Source organism: Macaca fascicularis, chromosome 14 (genome assembly GCF_037993035.2).
Source record: "Macaca fascicularis isolate 582-1 chromosome 14, T2T-MFA8v1.1".
In the NCBI taxonomy this organism is placed as follows: domain Eukaryota; kingdom Metazoa; phylum Chordata; class Mammalia; order Primates; family Cercopithecidae; genus Macaca; species Macaca fascicularis.
In genome coordinates this window covers 47,643,211-47,663,968 of record NC_088388.1, presented here as the reverse complement: position 1 = coordinate 47,663,968, position 20,758 = coordinate 47,643,211, and the positions used below count along the sequence as shown (strand labels likewise).

General features: G+C 42.6%; 1 protein-coding gene across 1 annotated transcript; it reads right to left on the bottom strand.

Moving 5' to 3' along the window:
- Positions 1-768: 768 nt before the first annotated feature.
- On the bottom strand, positions 769-4,268 carry LOC102144072 (serum amyloid A-3 protein-like). Its single transcript, XM_005578466.4, has 3 exons — positions 4,178-4,268; positions 1,339-1,477; positions 769-946 (listed from the first exon to the last, which is right to left on the bottom strand). The coding sequence occupies exons 1-3, from the start codon at positions 4,266-4,268 to the stop codon at positions 769-771; spliced, it is 408 nt and encodes a 135-aa protein (XP_005578523.2).
- Between the last annotated feature and the right edge of the window lie 16,490 nt (positions 4,269-20,758).

The following is a 20,758-nucleotide window of genomic DNA, read 5'->3' as shown; positions in this document are numbered from 1 at the left end:
CTCTGGCTTCAGCTTCCCAAGCAACTGGGATGATAGGTGCACATAACCACACCTGGCTGTTTTTTGTTTGTTTGTTTGTTTTTTGTTTTATAGAGATGGGGGTCTTCCTATGCTGCCCAGGCTGGTCTCAAACTCCTGGCTTCAAGCAATCCTCCCACCTCAACCTCCCAAAGTGTTAGCATTACAGGCATGAGTCACCATGTCCGGCCCTTATTTGCCTTTTTGAAGGCATATTATTTGTCTACAAAACCATCTGGGCCTGCTGTTTACTTTGTAAGACAATTCAATTTCTTAAAATAATTACAGGCTAATCTAGATTTTCATTTGTTCTTTAGTCAGTATTTGTAAATTGTATTTTTCTATGATTCGTTGATTTTTAATTTAGTTTTAGACTTCATTGCTGAAGTTGTTCATAGGATTCTCTTACTATCTTTCTATTTTATGAACCATATAATTATAGGCTTATAGTTGGTCCATATTATGGTCCATACAATGTGGTCCGTGTTTAGATATAGTTTTCTCCCCAATTCCCACTACTGTGCATTAGTGCCTTATGTTTTAAAACATGAAACAGTGATGTTTATTGGTCATCCCTGTGGTACTAAACAGGCCCATGATCCCAGGAAAACTGTCATATTCTGCTTCCAGACTCCAGTAACAAACTGGATTTCACAAGCGTTTATTAAGCATTTTTATGTGTTCTGTATCAGGTACTAGGGATATAGAATTCAGTAACTGTAGGTCAACAAATGTCCCTGCCCTCAGGGCTCACAGCCAGGTCTCCTGAGAGCAGAGTGAAGAGGAAGCTCGGTATTTCTCAGGCAGGCCAGCAGGTCGGAAGTGATTGGGGTCTTTGCCACTCTGGCCCCATTTGTTAGTAGTGTGGCCAGCCAGCGAGTCCTCCTTATGGTCTCCTGTGAGTCTCTGGACATTCTCTCTGGCATTGCTACAGTCCAGGCAAGCAAAGAGATTAATCACCAGGCCAGTGAGCAACAGCCCACCTTCCCATTCTCCCTGTTCCAAGGGAAGACTCTGGGAGAAGCCCAGAAAGGCCAAGGAAGTGGTGGTGAAAACACTGACCCTGCCTGGACACCACCCCACTCAGCCAGGCTGGGCTCCCCTAGGCTGGATGAACAGCACCCAGAGAGGGAGGGTGAGGAATCACTCACTCCTACCATCCACTCAGACCCTTGCACTAAGCACAGAGGCAAACAGAGAGCAAGAAGAGGAGGGTCTGCAGCCTCTAACTTATCTACAAGGAGCTTGCCTCTCTCCTGACTGTCCAAGGCAGGCAAGCTCTGCTCACCCATCCCCGGCAACATCAGGAATGTGCATTACTTGATCACTTCTGCAGCCCAGACACCCCCAGGCCCCATTTGTACAGCGTCGTAGTTCCCCCAAGCATGGAAGTATTTGTCTGAATTTTTGTAATTGGCTTCTTTCATGTCAGAGTAGGCTTTCCACATGTCCGGAGACCCTGGAAAGGAAAGAAAATGATCAAAACAATTATGTCTGGGAAAATAGAGGAATGAGCAGTTTTCTTCTCACTAATTTCTTCCCGAAGATTTCAGCCTTTAACAAAGCCCTCCGAAATTATACTGGCTTGAAATAAATATTCTTCTACTTTTCACTTCCCTGGGTTAATGTAATGAGAATTGTACTTGGTGTAAGTTTAATTCTGTTTGATTCCATTCAAAGTTCTGTTATTACTTTTTTTTTAACCATGTGTGATACACCTAAAGAAGAGATGAAATGGGCCTTAAGGGATGTTTCATTGTACAATGAACTTCTTCCTGGAAGGACCCAGGGAACCCTTAGACCAAGGTGTGAGAACACAGGGGATTGTGAGGGAGGCTGCAGACATACGGCACTCCTAATCTAGTCAATGGGAGAAATTCATGCCTGTAGTTAGAGTGAGGACTACTTGGTCCTGAGTACATCTGAATGTCCAGGCTATGTTTAGAAACTGACATCTGTCAAAATTCAGTCAACAAGTGATAACAGTGAGTTATTTAAGAAAGCTTTATACAACTGGGTAATCAAATTCAGAAAAAGGACAACTGACCCACTAGTTCAGAACCTCAGTGTCCTCCCCAGTGAAATGGAGGAGTATTGCCTGCCTCAGAGTGATTATGCAGAAGAACAGAGAAAATGCATGTATGATGCCTAAAACATTGTAGGTGGTCAATATATTATCATTTCACTTCTCTGGTCCTTAGGAAAGGTAGCATAAGAATAAAGAAGGGCTAAACTAAGATCAGGAGCAGGGAGTTATGGACCGAAGGGATCTGATCAAGCTAGAATTAAGTGACGAATAGTTTTTAAAAAATTAACTGATTACGGAAAAGGGGGAACTCAAATGTAGAGTTACAATCATGACTTATATAATTTCTCTATGAGATAATTCATCTTCATTTTATGCATTTATTATTCCTAGTGTCAAATTGATTGCTTTTATTCAGAGTTTATAACATTTTACTCGACTCATTCTTCTGAGTTACTAACTTAAATGGCTCCTTGATGTTCAGGTTGGCTTAATAAGTACTTCAAAAATTCCTGGCACATTTTATCACTTTGGGCAGCAAAACAAGAGGTAGTTGTTCTCAGCCCTTACTGTGTATAAAAATCTACTGAGGTGCTTGGTAAAGGCAAGATTTCTAGGCTCTATCCCAAGAGACTATGGCTGCTAGGGGTGGGGGGGTAGGGTATGGATCCAGGAATCTTCATTTCATTTCACAAAGCATCCCAGATGCCAGGTGAGTCTCAGGCAAGTGGTCCCAGAACAACCCTTTGAAAAATATTAACCTAAGGAATGAAAGATATTTGTAAGTGAGTGTGTGAACATGTAAATAGGATTAAAAGCAAATCCTTAAAACCATTTTTCAGAGGCTCAGAAAAATAATAATACCTGAAATTTAAAATACTGCATTCTGAAAACAAAATTTTGCCACTTTATTATGGCTAGGGGGGTATATTTCTCTCTCTCTCTCTCTCTCTCTCTCGATGGAGTCTTGCTCTGTCTCCTAGGCTGGAGTGCAGTGGTGTGATCTCGGCTCACTGCAACCTCCACCTCCCGAGTTCAAAAAAGTCTTCTCCCTCAGCCTCCCGAGTAGCTGGGATTATAGATGCATGCCACCACACCCAGCTAATTTTTGTATTTTTAGTAGAGACAGGGTTTCGCCATGTTTGCCAGCCTGATCTCGAACTCTTGAGCTCAGGTGATCTGCCCACCTCGGCCTCCCAAAGTGCTGGGATTACAGGTGTGAGCCACTGCGCCCAGCCTTGGGTTATATTTCTCTTGCTGGCAGTTTTCTGGCCACGTATAAGCCCCAACAGAACCACCATCAAGGTAATTCACTGTATCTTTTACTGGGATAAGTGTAGCTAGACTTACCTTCCAAAGGCATCACATCCTATTTGCCATTTCTTAGATAGAGGATGAGCTATGTGTTTACAAATGCAGAACTCTTGTTTTGAAAGCAGCAGAGTACCATGATTAAGAGCAAGGTCTGCAGAGCAAGACTGCCTGGGTTAAATTCTGCTCTGCTTTGGAACTTCGCTTGGTATCTTGGGTTGCGTGTGTGTGTGTGTGTGTGTGCGTGTGTGTATGTTAGCGTCTCTGTTAAGGGTTTACTTGCATCATAGGACTAAATGATGGAAACCAATTCATTAGTACATTTAAACAGTGCCTAGTAAGAATTAAAATCTCAGCTAAGCTTGGTTGTTTTTATGGGGACTGTTGGCTCCATTCTGCTTCCCCGTGGACTCGCCTCACACGATTCACACGATCGCCTCACACGATCAAAGCAGGTTTGATCTACCTGCTTCCTGGCTTCCCAGGAGACATAGACATGAGCTGTCCCAGATTTCCCACTAGGAGGCAGTAGAGCCCCACGGGTGTTATGAGAACATGCACCCCTGAACTCCGCATCTCTCACGCTCCTGCTGAAAAGAGGCAGCTCACACCTTATGCGGCCCCAGGCTGGGGGATCCTCGTAGAAGAGTGTCAAAGCTGGCCATAAAAGCATGAGGAACCACGCTTATGAAAAACCATGCCCCTTCTCTATCCATCTGTGGCATCACTAGCACCTTTGCCCAGTGGGGATGTGGCCTCTGCTCAGCTGAATTCTGGGGGCAGCCAGAAGCAGCCTCCTGCTCCCTATCCTGTGGACCTTACCTTGGCCAGCTTCCTTGAGGAATGTTAACCATCGTTGGCTGCTGATACCCAGTACCAGGGAGCAGAAAATGATGCCAATGGAGAGCTTCATCCTGCTGCAGGGCCAAGAAAACCCAACCAAGGATAATACACGTTCTGTTTCAAGTTTTTATTTTTTGTAATGTTGTCCCATTCTTTCATTCCAAGAAAAAAAACCCACTCGGTTTTACACACACACACAGACACACACACACAGACACACAGACACACACACACACACACACAGGTGTATGTGTATAGATAAAAGATAGAAGGTCAGAGGGTCTAGGGCTCCATTTCCATTTGTCTCACTGGAATCCCAGTGTCTGACAGAAAAGGAGCAGTGACCCAGGATAAAGCAAATCAGGCACAAGTTACACCATGTTTGAGAATCATTATTTTAGATTTAGAGCCTGCCAAAATGAGGAATTATGCCTCTTTCTGGGTTCTGAGCATATTTTAGGCACAGTAAAATGAAAGTTATAGGGCAGATAGCTGTCAGAGGGCTTCACTGTCCCTTTGGTTCTTATCTAAGGCAATGCTAAGCAACATTTGGATATTCCCTACACAACTTCCATTCCATGGAAAAGGTGAGGTTCCCTGTGGTCAGTGTAGTATCTGAGCTGGCGTGGCTCACTTTGTCCCAGGAGTAGACAGTAGAAGAGGGGGAAGAGTAGGGGAGTTGTCAACCATCCACAGCCACTGGTCACGTTGTACTTGGCGGAGCTGCTTCATAAAGCAAGGCATGTGATGTCCAGACCTCCTTTTTCCTACTCTTCTTCAGGCAGAAATTGCAGGCCAATGATCATACCCTGTCACAATTATTTTACTCCCTTTGGGACCATTCAATGCTGGAAATCTACTTTCTCGTTTCATTCAAATCATTCTCTTCTTTCATAGAAGTTGATATGGTTTGGATCTGTGTCCTCATCCAAATGTCATGTTCAATTGTAATTCCCAACATTGGGAGTGGAGCCTAGAGGGAGGTGATTGAATCATGGAGGCTGTTTCTCATGAAAGGTTTGACAGCATCCCCCTTGCTACTGTCGTCGTGATAGTGAGTGAGTTCTCTTGAGATCTGGTTATTTAAAAGTGTGCAGTACCTCCCCCCTTATTCTCTTTTGCTCTTGCTCCTGCCATGTGAGATGCCTCACTCCCCCTCTACCTTCTGCCATATTGAAAGTTTCCTGAGGCTTCCCCAGAAGCAGAAGCCAGTGTGCTTCCTGTACAGCCTAAGGAACCATGAACCAATATAACCTCTTTTCTTTATAAAGTACCCAGTTTGAGTCATTTCTTTATGGCAGTATGAGAACAGACTAATGCAGAATTATTAGAAAGCAAGTGGGGTGGGGACAGTGGCTCATGCTTGTAATACCAGCACTTTGGAAGGCTGAGGCAGAAGGATCACTCGAGGCCAGGAACTCAAAACCAGCTTGGGAAACACAGCAAGACCTCATCTCCACTATATATGTGTGTGTATATATTTTTAATTAGCTGGGTGTGGTAGCATGCACCTGTGGTCCCAGCTGCTCAGGAGGCTGAGGCAGGAGGACTGCTTGAGCCCGGGAGTTGGAGGCTATGGTGAGCCATGATCACGCCACTGCACTCTAGCCTGGGCGACAGAGTGACACACTGACTCGTAGGAAAAAGAGCAAGAAAGCGAGTACAATTTCTAGATACCAAGAGGAACTCCTCACAGGGACTTTGACAAGCCTTGCCTGTTCTCTTCCTTTGTTACTTAATGTATTCTGCCTTCTGGGAAGGTACACACAGTTTCTTATGGAGCGAAGCTGAGAATAATAGACAATAGCGGCAGTCAGTTCTTTTCACTTGTTTCTCCTGAAAAAGAAAGATTTCCTGTCATCATGATATCAGAGTCCCCAGGCCTTAAAGGGATTTTCCAACAGTCTCTTATAAGTGACTACGTGTCCTGGTTTGCATGCGATCAGTGTCGATTGTCCAAGCTTAATAGTGGCACATCTTTTCATTGTCTACGATGGCCTGGGTTGAAGAGTAAATTAGATGGTAGCACTACTCTAATAACCTTGTGCGACCAGGCTGATTGAGAGGCCCAAGAGACCTCCATTCTTTTATGTTACAATTAATTTAAGTGGAAGAGGAGAATACCAAGGCTTAATTTTATTAAGAATTAGAAAAACAAAAATCAGAAAAGTCCAGAAGTCCACAGTCATGACTACGAATGACATCTCAGACCTAAGCCCCAGTCTTAGAAGACCAGGAGGAAGGATTTTATATTCCCTAAATACAAAATGAAGAAAATAATGATACAAAATCACTACCCTAAAAAAATTCAAGTTTAATGAATCCTAGTTATCTGAATAGTAGATATAGGAAGGATGCTGAAAAATACGACTAGAGTTGTTGTGAGGATTAAATGATTAATGCTGACAGGGGTTTGGATTAATTGTGGGCGTGTGTAAAGAATGTAATGAATTTTAGAGCTTCCACCTTAAGCAAGGAAACGCATAATAATTTATATTTTCCAGGAGACAGAAATATTAATTACAATATTATTACCAAGGCAACCTATTATTAAGACATTAGTAAGATTACCAGTTAGAGCTACAGTTATAAGAACCAAGGTTTATTTTCACATAGTGACAGAGACATTTGAACCAGAGCGACTCTATTTGGCATGAGCGCTAGGAAAATGAGGCTGAGATTGCTAGGCTCCATTCTCAGAAAGTTAGGCCTTCCTAACCTATAGATGTTTACAGTTACAGGAACAAATTCATAATGTTTACTAAACAGACCCAGACTTGGGAATGTACAGATATCCCAATATCTGGAGAACAAAGACATTCCTAATTTTGCTTTAAAGATAATAGTATTGGCCGCGTGTGGTGGCTCATGCCTATAATCCCAGCACTTTCGAAGGCCGAGGTAGGTGGATCACGAGGTCAGGAGTTTGAGGGCAGCCTGGGCAAAATGGTGAAACCCCATCTCTACTAAAAATACAAAAAACAAAATTAGCTGAGCATGGTGGCACGCACCTGTAGTCCGAGCTACTCAGGAGGCTGAGGCAGGAGAATTGCTTGAACCCAGGAGGTGGAGGTTGCAGTGAGCCATGATTGAGCCACTGCACTCCAGCCTGGGCAACAGAGTGAGACTCCATCTCAAAAAAAAAAAAAAAAAAAAAAAAAAAAAAAAGATAATGATATTTATTCTTGCAAAATATAGTAATTAAGAAAACAGGGCTGGGCCCAGTGGCTCACGCCTGTAATCCCAGCACTTTGGGAGTCGACGTTGGTGGATCACCTGAGGTCAGGAGTTCAAGACCAACCTGCCCAACATGGCGAAACCCTGTCTTTACTAAAAATACAAAAATTAGCTGTGCGTGGTAGTGGGCACCTGTAACCCAAGCTGCTTGGGAGGCTGAGGCAGGAGAATCACTTGAACTTGGTGGGCAGTGGTTGCAGTGAGCCAAGATTGTGCCACTTCACTACCACCTAGGCAATAAAGCGAGACTTCATCAAAAAAAAGAAAGAAAAAAGAAAAAAAGAAAAAGAAAAAGAAAAGAAATCTGTTATTACAAACCCTTGTAGCAGAACACATCTCCCCATATATATAAGCAATTGTACCTAGGGTGGACACGTTCCTCTTCTGACTTTCAGGAACATTCTATTCTGTCTATGGAGTAGCTGTCCTTTTGCCTCTTTACTTTCTTAATAAACGTGCTTTTACTTTGCACTGTGGACTCACCCTGAATTCTTTCTTGTGCGAGATCCAAGAATCCTCTCTTGGGGGTCTGGGTCTTGAGCCCTGTCCTGTAACAATAGGACATACAATCATCTTTGAAGTCTGGGTGAAAGACTTGAAGGAAAAATCTTTCAAGACTTTTTTTTGTTAGAAATAACTGTTGCAAGGATATGTTTATGATGCAAAAAACAAAACAAAACAAAACTGCATTGCTTGCATGCAAAAATAATATGCATTGCTTGCAGCTGCAAGAGATAACATTCCTTCAAACCTTGCTGAAACTTTTTTAAAATTATTATACTTTAAGTTCTAGGGTACATGTGCACAATGTGGAGATTTGTTACATATGTGTACATGTGCCATGCTGGTTTGCTGCACCCATTAACTTGTCATTTACATTAGGTATTTCTCCTAATGCTATCCCTCCCACAACAGGCCCCGGGGTGGGATGTTCCCCTTCCTGTATCCAAGTGTTCTCATTGTTCAATTCCCACCTATGAGTGAGAACATGCAATGTTTGGTTTTCTGTCCTTGTGATAGTTTGCTCAGAATGATGGTTTCCAGCTGCATCCAAGTCCCTGCAAAGGACATGAACTCATCCTTTTTTTATGGCTGCATAGTATTCCATGGTGTATATGTGCCACATTTTCTTAATCCAGTCTATCATTGATGGACATTTGAGTTGGTTCCAAGTCTTTGCTATTGTGAATAGTGCCACAATAAACATACATATGCATGTGTCTTTTTAGTAGCATGATTTATAATCCTTTGGGTATATGCCCAGTAATGGGATGGCTGGATCAAATGGTATTTCTAGTTCTAGATCCTTGAGGAATCATCACACTGTCTTCCACATGGTTGAACTAGTTTACAGTCCCACCAACAGTGTAAAAGTGTTCCTATTTCTCCACATCCTCTCCAGCATCTGTTGTTTCCTGACTTTTCAATGATTGCCATTCTAACTGGTGTGAGATGGTATCTCATTGTGGTTTTGATTTGCATTTCTCAGATGACCAGTGATGATGAGCATTTTTTCATGTGTCTATTGGTTGCATAAATGTCTTCTTTTGAGAAGTGTTTGTTCATATCCTTTGCCCACTTTTTGATGGGGTTGTTTGGTTTTTTTCTTGTAAATTTGTTTAAGTTCTTTCTAGATTCTGGATATTAGCCCTTTGTCAGATGGGTAGACTGCAAAGATTTTCTCCCATTCTGTAGGTTGCCTGTTCACTCTGATGGTCATTTCTTTTGCTGTGCAGAAGCTCTTTAGTTTAATTAGATCCCATTTATCTATTTTGGCTTTTGTTGCCATTGCTTTTGGTGTTTTAGTCATGAAGTCCTTGCCCATGCATATGTCCTGAATGGTATTGCCTAGGTTTTCTTCTAGGGTTTTTATGGTTTTAGGTCTAACATTTAGGTCTTTAATCCATCTTGAATTAATTTTTGTATAAGGTGTAAGGAAAGGATTCAGTTTCAGCTTTCTACATATGGTTAGCCAGTTTTCCCAGCACCATTTATTAAATAGAGAATCCTTTCCCCATTTCTTCTGTCAGGTTTGTCAAAGATCAGATGGTTGTAGATGTGTTGTGTTATTTCTGAGGCCTCTGTTCTGTTCAATTGGTCTATATCTCTGTTTTGGTACCAGTACCATGCTGGTTTGGTTACTGTAGCCTTGTAGTATAGTTTGAAGTCAGGTAGAGTGATGCCTCCAGCTTTGTTCTTTTGGCTTAGGATTGTCTTGGCAATGGGGGCTCTTTTTTGGTTCCATATGAACTTTAAAGTAGTTTTTTCCAATTCTGTGAAGGAAGTCATTGGTATCTTGATGGGGATGGCATTGAATCTATAAATTACCTTGGGCAGTATGGCCATTTTTATGATGTTGATTCTTCCTAACTATGAGCATGGAATGTTCTTCCATTTGTTTGTGTCCTCTTTTATTTCGTTGAGCAGTGGTTTGTAGTTCTCCTTGAAGAGGTCCTTCACATGCCTGTAAGTTGGATTCCTAGGTATTTTATTCTCTTTGTAGCAATTGTGAATGGGAGTTTACTCATGATTTGGCTCTCTGTTTATCTGTTATTGTTGTATAATGATTTGGCTCTCTGTTTATCTGTTATTGTTGTATAGGAATGCTTGTGATTTTTGCACATTGATTTTGTATCCTGAGACTTTGCTGAAGTTGCTTATCAGCTTAAGGAGATTTTGGGCTGAGATGATGGGGTTTTCTAAATATACAATCATGTCATCTGCAAACAGGGACAATTTGACTTCTTCTTTTCCTAACTGAATACTCTTTATTTCTTTCTCTTGCCTGATTGCCCTAGCCAGAACTTCCAACACTATGTTGAATAGGAGTGATGAGAGAGGGCATTCCTGTCTTGTACCAGTTTTCAAAGGAAATGCTTCCAGTTTTTCCCATTCAGTATGATATTGGCTGTGGGTTTGTCATAAATAGCTCTTATTATTTTGAGATGCATTCCATCAATACCTAGTTGATTGAGAGGTTTTAGCATGAAGGGCTGTTGAATTTTGTCAAAGGCTTTTCTGCATCTATTGAGATAATCATGTGGTTTTTGTCTTTGGTACTGTTTATATGCTGGATAACATTTATTGATTTGCATACGTTGAACCAGCCTTGCATCCCAGGGATGAAACCGACTTGATCGTGGTGGATAAGCTTTTTGATGTGCTGCTGGATTCGGTTTGCCAGTATTTTATTGAGGATTTTTGCATCGATGTTCATCAGGGATACTGGTCTAAAATTCTCTTTTTTTGTGCCTCTGCCAGGCTTTGGTATCAGGATGATGCTGGCCTCATAAAGTGAATTAGGGAGGATTCCCTATTTTTCTATTGATTGGAATAGTTTCAGAAGGAATGGTACCAGCTTCTCTTTGTACCTCTGGTAGAATTCGGCTGTGAATCCGTCTGGTCCTGGACTTTTTTTGGTTGGTAGGCTGTTAATTATTGCCTCAATTTCAGAGCCTGTTATTGGTCTATTCAGAGATTCAGCTTCTTCCTGGTTTAGTCTTGAGAGGGTGTATGTATGTGTGTATGTATGTATGTATGTATTTATTTATTTAAGATGAAATCTCACTCTGTCACCCAGGCTGGAGTCCAGTGGTGCAAACTCGGCTCACTGCAACCTCCGCCTCCCAGGTTCAAGTGATTCTACTACCGCTGAGACTTCTTTCACAAGCAGTTAGGGGACCTGTAGTTTTTTAAAGGTAAGCCCTGGAATTCCACTGGGTAGCACTTAGAAAAAGAGATCAATTTGAGAAGCTCAAAGCTTACCACAAGGAAAAGAAAAAAACCAGAGTACAATTATTAACAGATGGAATACTGAGTATATAAACTTTTGCATCTAAATTCCTCGTTTTGTTATAAACAACACTTCAGCAGAATTTCTCTCTGCATGAGCTCCTTTTTCTCTTACTCTTAAGATTTCTCTTTTCAGTATGAACCATTCATTTGATAACCAGATGAGAATGTTTGTGGACATCTTTTAAACCTGCAATTCATGTGCTAAAACTATTGGCTCCGCACCACAGTGGCTTATGCCTGTAATCCCAGCACTTTGGGAGGCTGAGGTGGGAAGACTGCTTGAGCCCAAGAGTTCGAGACCATCCTAAGCAACATGGAGAATCCCTGCCTCTACCAAAAATACAAAAATTAGCCAGGTATGGTGGTGCATGCCGGTACTCCCAGCTACTTGGGAGGCTGAGGTGAGAGGATCACTTGAGCCCAGGAGGTGAAGTCTGCAGTGAGCCGTGGTCATGCCACTACATTCCAGCCTGAGTGACAGAGTAAGACCCTGTCTCAAAAATAAAATAAAATAAAATAAAATTTTATTAAACCTGACATGGTGGCATGCACCTATAGTTCCAGCTACTCTGGAGGTTGAGGTGGGAGATGGCTTGATCTCTGGAGTTCAAGACCGGCCTGAACAACATAGCAAGATCCCATCTCAAAAGGAATAAATGAATAGAATAAAATGATATGGCAAGGCATGGTGGCTCACGTCTGTAATCCCAGGAATTTGAGAGGCCAAGGTGGGCGAATCACCTGAGGTCAGGAGTTTGAGACCAGCCTGGCCAACATGGTGAAACCCCATCTCTACCAAAAATACAAAAATTACTTGGACGTAGCGGCGCGCACCTGTAATCCCAGCTACTTGGGAGGCTGAGGCAGGAGAATCACCTGAACCCGGGAGGCGGAGGTTGCAGTGAGTTGAGATCATGCCACTGCACTCCAGACTGGGCAACAGAGAGAGACTCCATCTCGAAAATAAACAGAAAAATAAATAAAATGGTATGGGGTTTAAAAATTATTATATCCAGCATCATTAAAATGCCTTTTTTTTTTTTTTTTTGAGACGGAGTCTCGCTCTGTCGCCCAGGCTGGAGTGCAGTGGCCGGATCTCAGCTCACAGCAAGCTCCGCCTCCCGGGTTCACGCCATTCTCCTGCCTCAGCCTCCCAAGTAGCTGGGACCACAGACGCCCACCACCTCGCCCGGCTAGTTTTTTGTATTTTTTTTTTAGTAGAGATGGGGTTTCACCATGTTAGCCAGGATGGTCTCGATCTCCTGACCTCGTGATCCACCCGTCTCGGCCTCCCAAAGTGCTGGGATTACAGGCTTGAGCCACTGCACCCGGCCTAAAATGCCTTTTTAAAAATTTAAGTCAGGAAAACCTTAGCTAAAAGAGTATGTTAGGGCTGGGCACAGTGGCTCATACCTATAATCCCAGCACTTTGGGAGGCTGAGGCAGGCCAATCACATGAGGTCAGGAGTTCAAGACCAGCCTGGCAACAAGGTGGAACAACATCTCTACTAAAAACACAAAAATTAGCCGGGCATGGTGGTGCACATCTGTAATCCCAGCTGCTCAGGTGGCAGAGGCACAAGAATCGCTTGAACCTGGGAGGCAGAGATTGCAGTGAGCCAACATCTCGCCACTGCACTCCAGCACTGGAGATGGAGCAAGACCCTGTCTCAAAAAAAAAAAAAAAAAAAAAAAAAAAGAAAAGAAAAAAGAAAAAAGAAAAAAAAAAGTGTGTTAGTATTGTAGATAAAATCATCCCCCCAAACTTCACACCAATTCCAAAGATGTTCATGTCCTAATTTTTGGAACCTGAGAATATATTATCTTGCATTGTAGAAAAAAATTTCAACACTATGAAATTTTTGAGACTATACATCATCTCAACTACCTTTTGAGACTATACATCATCCAACTACTGTCAATTTGATGGCCAAGTCGTTGGAAGAAGTATACATGTTTCTTCTTGTCAAATCAAGACAGAGAATGGGGCATGACTTCACTAATGACATCAGTGTCAAACACACACGCCAACTAAAAAAATCAACAAATTATTTAGAAATTATAAGAATATTTGAGGAATAATTTGTGCTATAACCATACCTTTTGATAAGCAGTTTTATATTTATGTGTTCATATGGTGGATCAGTAGTCTAACTTGTAAATTTAATACGTTCACCTCTAATATATTAATTTGTATTACTTTACTAGTTAAAATTTTTGAACTCTCATCCCCCTGTGAGCTCTCCAAGCAATCCAAGAAATAGAAATGACTAACACTGCCGAAGCTCCTTACGCTCCTCTCTCTGGCTGCATGCTCCTGCCTGCTTTTTCTCCAGGGTAACCCCCATCCTAAACTTTGTTCTTATTCCCTTGCTTTGTTAAAATTGTTTTTGTCACATGTGTTTATTCATAAACAATATTTTTACAAAACAATCAACGGGCTCATGGTCTGATGCGTATAGAAGCCAACAGCATGGCACTGGCTTTTGAGAAAAGAAAAGCTTCACTGCAAGTTGACTGGCAAGGAGATGGGAGGAAATACTCAAATCTGTCTTCTTGAGCTGGGGGCTGGGTCAGGTTTTATAAGCATAGGGTAATGAGACATGATCTGATTGGATCTTCCAATGAGGTGATACTGATAGGCATGATCTGACTGGATCTTGCCATGGGTGATACCAGGGCTCAATCTGATTGGATCCTCAATTCTGACATGCATTGTCTGCTTCTTAATTCAGTTCCCATTCCTCATTCTGAGGACTTAGGTTTCATCCATGGCTGTACCCTTAGTTCTTCTGGATATGCTTATCTGGGGGTCCATAACAACTGAAAAACAACTCACAACTTTGTTAGATAAAAGTTGAACCAGACTGGTCTGCTGCGGTTACAGTACTATTTAGGTTTTTGCCTGTTTTTGAACTTCCTGTAAACAGAATTATATTATACGGATTCTCTGGTGACTGACTTATTTTGATGAACAATATGTTCTTTAGACATAAGCATGTTGATGTCTGTTATAGTAGTTCTTCATTTTCAGTGCTACATAGTATTCCAAAATATGACTAGACCACAACTTGTTCCAATATTTGGGTTGATTCTGTTTTTGCTACTAAAAACAATGGTGTTTTAAACAGTCCTACACATGTGTCCTGGTACAAGAGTTTCTATGGGTACAGACCCAGGAATGGAATAGAATATGATTGTGTTGAACCAAAGTTGGTAATGCCAGATTGTTTTTCCAAAGTGATTGTACTAATTTATATCCCCACCCGCAATGGATAAGTGGCATCCTCACTCCGTATTCTAGGCCATACTTGTTTTTTATGTCCAATTGGTTAGTGGCAAGTAGTATTGAAACTACCTTTCCAGAATTATAACAGTGAGAAAATTATGATAGTGAATGAGATCTGATCTAATCAAGCCCCATCTTGCCTTTAACCTCCAAACTGTCCTTAATCATTCCTAGGCTTAGGCCAAACTAACTTTGGGAGACATTTAGTTTATAGTTTAATCAATACTAGCACTTCCTCCAAACTAAATTGCCTTTATAAAGCTAATAGAAAACCACCATGTTAGGAGGATGAGAGGAGCCTGAATTCTGCTAAGGCATAGACATACATGATTACCAGCCATTATTCCAGAAGCCACAAGATTTGCAACTTCCCCGATTACTCCTGAAGATAACACCACTATTCTACAACCTAAGATTGGCTTTTGAGATGTCTTTTCAGGTTTTTGCATTTCAGGTGATGATGACTCTACCAGGACTGGCCAACCAGTCCTGTGATCCCACCCAGAAGAAGAACACTTTCCCCCATCTCCATTCCCTTGCCCACCAAACTATTCTTGAAAAGCCCTAGCCTCCCAATTTTTAGGGAGATTGATTTGTGTAATAACACTGTCTCCCATGTGGTGTGGCCGGCTTCATGTCAATTAAACTTTCTTTTTCTTTCTTTCTTTCTTTCTTTCTTTCTTTCTTTCTTTCTTTCTTTCTTTCTTTCTTTCTTTTTCTTTCTTTCTTTTTTTTTTTTTGAAACAGAGTCACTCTCTGTCACCCAGGCTGGAGTGCAGTGGTGAGAATATGGCTCACTGCAGCCTTGACCTTCCAGGCTCAAGCAATTCTCCCACCTTGGCCTACTGAGTAGCTGGAACCACAGGCACGCACCACCACGTGCAGCTAATTTTTGTATTTTTTGTAGAAACGAGGTTTTGCCATGTTGGCCAGGCTGGTCTCGAACTCCTGACCTCAAGTCATCTGCCTGCCTTGGCCTCCCAAAGTGCTGGGATTACAGGCGTGACCCACCATGCCCAGCCTTCAACTCTTTGTTTATTACAATGCCCCGGTCTCCATGAATTGGTTTGTGCGATGAGCAGGGAGAACCCGTCTGTCAGTTGCAGTATCACATTATAGTTTACATTTGTATTTTCTTGATTATTACTTAGATTGATCATTTCTATACATTTATGAGCCATTTGTGCTTCCTCTTCTGTGAAATTTCTACTTGTTCCTTTTGCCCTTTTTTAAAAAGCTGATGTTTAGGAGTTTTGTTTGTTTTTGAGACAGGGTCTCACTCTATCATCCAAGCTGGAGTGCAGTGGTACACATGGCTCGCTGCAGCCTCAAACTGCTAGGCTCAAGTGATCCTCCTGCCTCAGTCTCTTATGTAGCTGGGGCCATAAGTGCATGCCACCGTGCCCGGCTAATTTTTTTTATTTTTATTTTTTTGAGTCTTACTTTGTTGCCCAGGCTGGTCTCAAACTCCTAGGCTCAAGCAATCCTCCCATCTCATCCTCTCAAAGTGCTGGGATTACAAGTGTGAGCCACCGTGTCCAGCCAGTTCTTCATATATTTTATTATGTGTGTTGCAAATACCCCAGTTGGTGGCTTTTATTTTTCACTCTATTGTCAATCATTTTGTTAACGGAAGTTGTGGGGATAGGAGTGACTATATTTTAGATGCTAAGCCACCATGCGACTCCTGACTAGCCTCGAGTCCAGGGATGCCTCCAAGATGTCCAGTTAATATGTTATTCTTTATGTAGAAACACCTATTCACTGTAAGTTTTGCCTTTCCCCCTCAAACAACCCTGATGTTGTTGCACACACTGGCTGTGAAGCCTGTAAGCACCTACACATTTGTTCCAGAGCACATTTACGTCTTCCCCCAGATGTAAGCTCTGTGTCTGGGGAATTGCAATGAGGAAATATACCTGTTTTATGGCAGTCCAAGACTATGTGGCAGCCTATACATTCCCCACATAAAGTGTCTTTTACCAACAAACTGGATTTTTCTGCCTCATTCGTTGATGTCTTGGCTCCTTCTGTGTTTGGGAGCCACTTTGCAAATACGGCCGTTTCACAGGTCAGGAATAAATATGTTTGATTTTATATTTAACAAACTCATAATTCAATAAAATTATAATTTATAGCCAAACACTAATTCTTTTTAGTGCTTTTTTTCTCTTTTTTAAAAATCAATTTTTAGAATAATGGGTTGTAATCCTATAAGCAGATAGGGAAGGTCTCCAGGGACTATCATGTTGTTAGTGGACCAGTTCAGGTTCTTGACTTCACCACACAAGAGAATTTGGGAGCAAGTCCAAAGTAAGAGTAGGCAAAGAAGTTTATTAGAAAGCAAAATATACTCTAAGAGGCAGAGTGGGCTGCTCAAAGCTAGAGACAGCAGCTAGTGCCTCAAGAGGAACTTGTTTTATGGAACTTGTATATACATACTCATAAAATACTGGTGAGGGGTAGGCACGCCTCTAATCCCAGCACTTTGGGAAGCTGAAGTGGGTGGATTACCTGAGGTCAGGAGTTCAAGACCATCCTGGCCAACATGGTGAAACCCTGTCTCTACTAAAAATACAAAAATTAGCCAGATATGGTGGCACAAGCCTGTAGTCTCAGTTACTCAGGAGGCTGAGGCAAGAGAATCACTTGAAGCCAGGAGGCAGAGGTTGAAGTGAGCTGAGATCATGCCACTGCACTCCAGCTTGGGCAACAGAGTGAGACTCCGTCTCAAAAATTTAAAAAGTAAAAAGTAAAAAAAATAAAATACTGGTGAGTGCAAGTATGCAGAGGTGGAGCTGTGATTGGTGTATGTGCTCAGCATCTACATGCTTTAACATGGACTGCACATATCATTAGCATATAAAATCTCAACCTAGGGACATGAACAGACACTTTTCAAAAGAAGATATACATGTGAACAACAAGCACGTGAAAAAATGCTCAGCATCACTGATCATTAAAGAAATGCACATCAAAACCACAATGAGATATCATCTCACCCAAGTCAGAATGGCTATTATTAAAACATCAAACAACAACAGGTGCTGGTGAGGTTGTGGGGAAAAGAGAACACTTACACACTGTTGGTGAAAATGTAAATTAGTTCAGCTATTGTGGAAAGCAGTTTAGTGATTTCTTAAAGAACTCAAAGTAGAATTACCATGCGACCCAGCAATCCCATTATTAGGTATATACCCAAAGGAATACAAATCATTCCACCATAAAGACACAAGCATGCATATGTTCATCACAGCACTATTCACAATAGCAAAGGCATCATGTCCATCAGCAGTAGACTGGATAAAGAATCAACCTATATGTCCATCAGTGGTAGACTGGATAAAGAAAATGTGGTACATATACACAATGTAATACCATACAGTCATAAAAAAAATCTTGTGATCATATCCTTTGCAGCAACACAGATGAAGCTGGAGGCCATTATCCTGAGCAAACTAACACAGGAGCAGAAAAGCAAATACCATGTGCTCTCACTTATAAGTGGAAGCTAAACACCAGGTACAAATGGACACAAAGTAGGGAACAACAAACACCAGGGCTTACTTGTGGATGGAGAAGGTAGGAGGGTGAGGATCAAAAAACTTTCTATCAGTTACTATACTTATTACCTAGGCGATGAAATAATTTATACGCCAAGCCTCTGTAACATGCAATTTACATATATAACAAATCTTCACATGTTTCCCTGAACCTAAAAGTTAAAAAAACAGGCCAAGTGTAGTGGCTCACACCTGCAATCCTAACATTTTGGAGGCTGAGGCGAGCGATCCTGACCTCAGGATCACCTGAGGTCAGGAGTTCAAGACCAGCCTGGACAACATGGTGAAACCTTATCTCTACTAAAAATACAAAAACTAGCTGGGTGTGGTGGCAGGTGACTGTAATCCCAGCTACTTGGGAGGCTGAGACAGAATCGCTTGACCCCAGGAGGCAGAAGTTGCAGTGAGCCAAGATTACACCACTGCACTCCAACTTGGGTGACAGAGACTTTGTCTCAAAATAAATAAACAAATAAACGGCCTGGCGTGGTGGCTCATGCCTGTAATCCCAGCACTTTGGGAGGGCAAGGTGGGCAGATCACGAGGTCAAGAGATCGAGCCCATCCTGGCCAACATGGTGAAACCCCGTCTCTACTAAAAATACAAAAATTAGCCGGGCGTGGTGGCATGTGCCTGTAGTCCCAGCTACTCAGGAGGCTGGGGCAGGAGAATCACTTGAACCCGGGAGGTGGAGGTTGCAGTGAGCCGAGATCACACCACTGCACTCCAGCCTGGCGACAGAGTGAGACGCTGTCTCAAAAATAAATAAATAAATAAATATTTTAAAAAATAAACATCCACCTAGGGGTGTGGCTTTTACTATTAAAATGAGGAAAAGATGACTATAAGCTAAACCTTGAGCCTAGCTGAGCATGCAGGCCCCTGGAGAAGTCCCTAGCCCCACCAAGGCAGGAATTTGTAGCTAATAGCTTCTTGGGCTTTGGTGCTGGTTGCCTGGACAGTGGGGAAGCTACATTAGGAATAAGGAGCTTTCGTTCTCTTCCCTGGGCTCTACTAGGTATCAGGAACTTGTAACCATCTGGCAGTTGGCTGTATCCTGCATGACTACTCATCTTGCAAAAGGCAGTCTAGGCCATAAGGACTGCAATTCATAGGCCAGTCCTAGGGCTGAACCAGGCCAAGAGGCCGTGAACTTGGGGGCTAGAACACACAACCTACTCAGACACTAGCTAGGGTGGCTAATGCAGTGTTAGAATCAACCCTCTCCTAACCCAGGCTGCACAGCCTGTGGCTCCAAAAGAGACCCCTTCCTTCTGCTTGAGGAGAGGAGAAGGAAGAGTGGGGAGGACTTTGTCTTGCATCTTGGATACCAGCTGAGCCACAGCAGGATAATGCACAGGTTGGAGTTATGAGACCCCTATTCCAGGTCCTAGATCCCAGATAACATTTCTAGACACACTGTGGGCCAGGAGGAAACCTGCTGCCTTGAAGGAAAGGGCCAGTCTCACCAACATTCCTAACCTGCTAACTGAAAAGCCCTTGGGTCCTGAATAACCAGCAACAATACCCAGGTACTACATCGAGGGCCTTGGTGAGCCTCTGAGACTTGCTAGCTTCAGGTACCCATACTGCCACAGGCTGGAGAGCACCAAGCAGACTCTTGGGGTCCCCAGTTCCAGGAATTGACTCTTAGATGGCATTTCTGGATGTGCACTGGGCCAGAGGGGAGTCCATTTTCCTGAAGGGTTAGTCATGGGCCAGGCAGCATTTACCACAAGCTGATTTAAGAGAACTTGGGTCTTCAGGGAACATTGGTGGTAGTCTGGGAGAACTCCTTGTGGCTAGGGATGGCTACAGTAGCTGCAGTGTGAGGCACCTCTGCCTTTGGAAAGGGGAGGAAAGAGCGGGAAGGACTGTGTCTTGTGGTTTGAGTGCTAGCTCAGCTGCAAGACAATAGAATACCAGTTAGACTTCTAAGTCTGTTAACTCTAAACCCTGCCTCCCAGATGATGCTTCTGGACTCACTCAGGGCCTGGGGGACCACACCTCCCTGAAGGGAAGGACACAGGCCTGGTTGAATTTGCCACATAGTAATTGTAAAGCCCCAGGACCTTGAGGGAACATAGGCAGTGGCCAGGGAGTGGTTATAGTAGGCCTTTGGGTGAGACCCAGCACTATGCTGCCGGTTTCAGGTCAGACCAAACTCAGTCATAGCGGTGGTGAACACTGGGTGCTTGTATCACTCCACCCCCAGCTTTAAGTGGCTCAGAAGAGAGAGAGAGAGAGAGAGAGAGAGAGAGAGAGAGAGAGATTCTGTATGTTTTAAGGGAAGAGGACAAGAGTCTCTGCATGGTATTCCTGAGAATTCTCTCAAATTTTGTCCAAGACCCTCAAGGTGATACCTTTATGAGTCTGCAAGAACCAAAGCATTACTTGGCCTGGGGTGTCCCCTAAAGCAGAAACAGCTTAGATCACAACACCCAAGTCCTTTTGAATGTCTGGAAAGCCTTCTTAAGAAGGATGGTACAAATAAACTCAGACAGTGAAGACTACAATAAATACTTAACTCTTGAATGCTCAGACGCTGAAGAACATCTACTAGCATCAGCAACATCCAGGAAAACATGACCATCAAATAAGCTAAACAAGTCACCAGGGACTAATCCTGGAGAAACAGGGATATGTGATCTTTTAGACAAAGAATTTGGCTGGGCA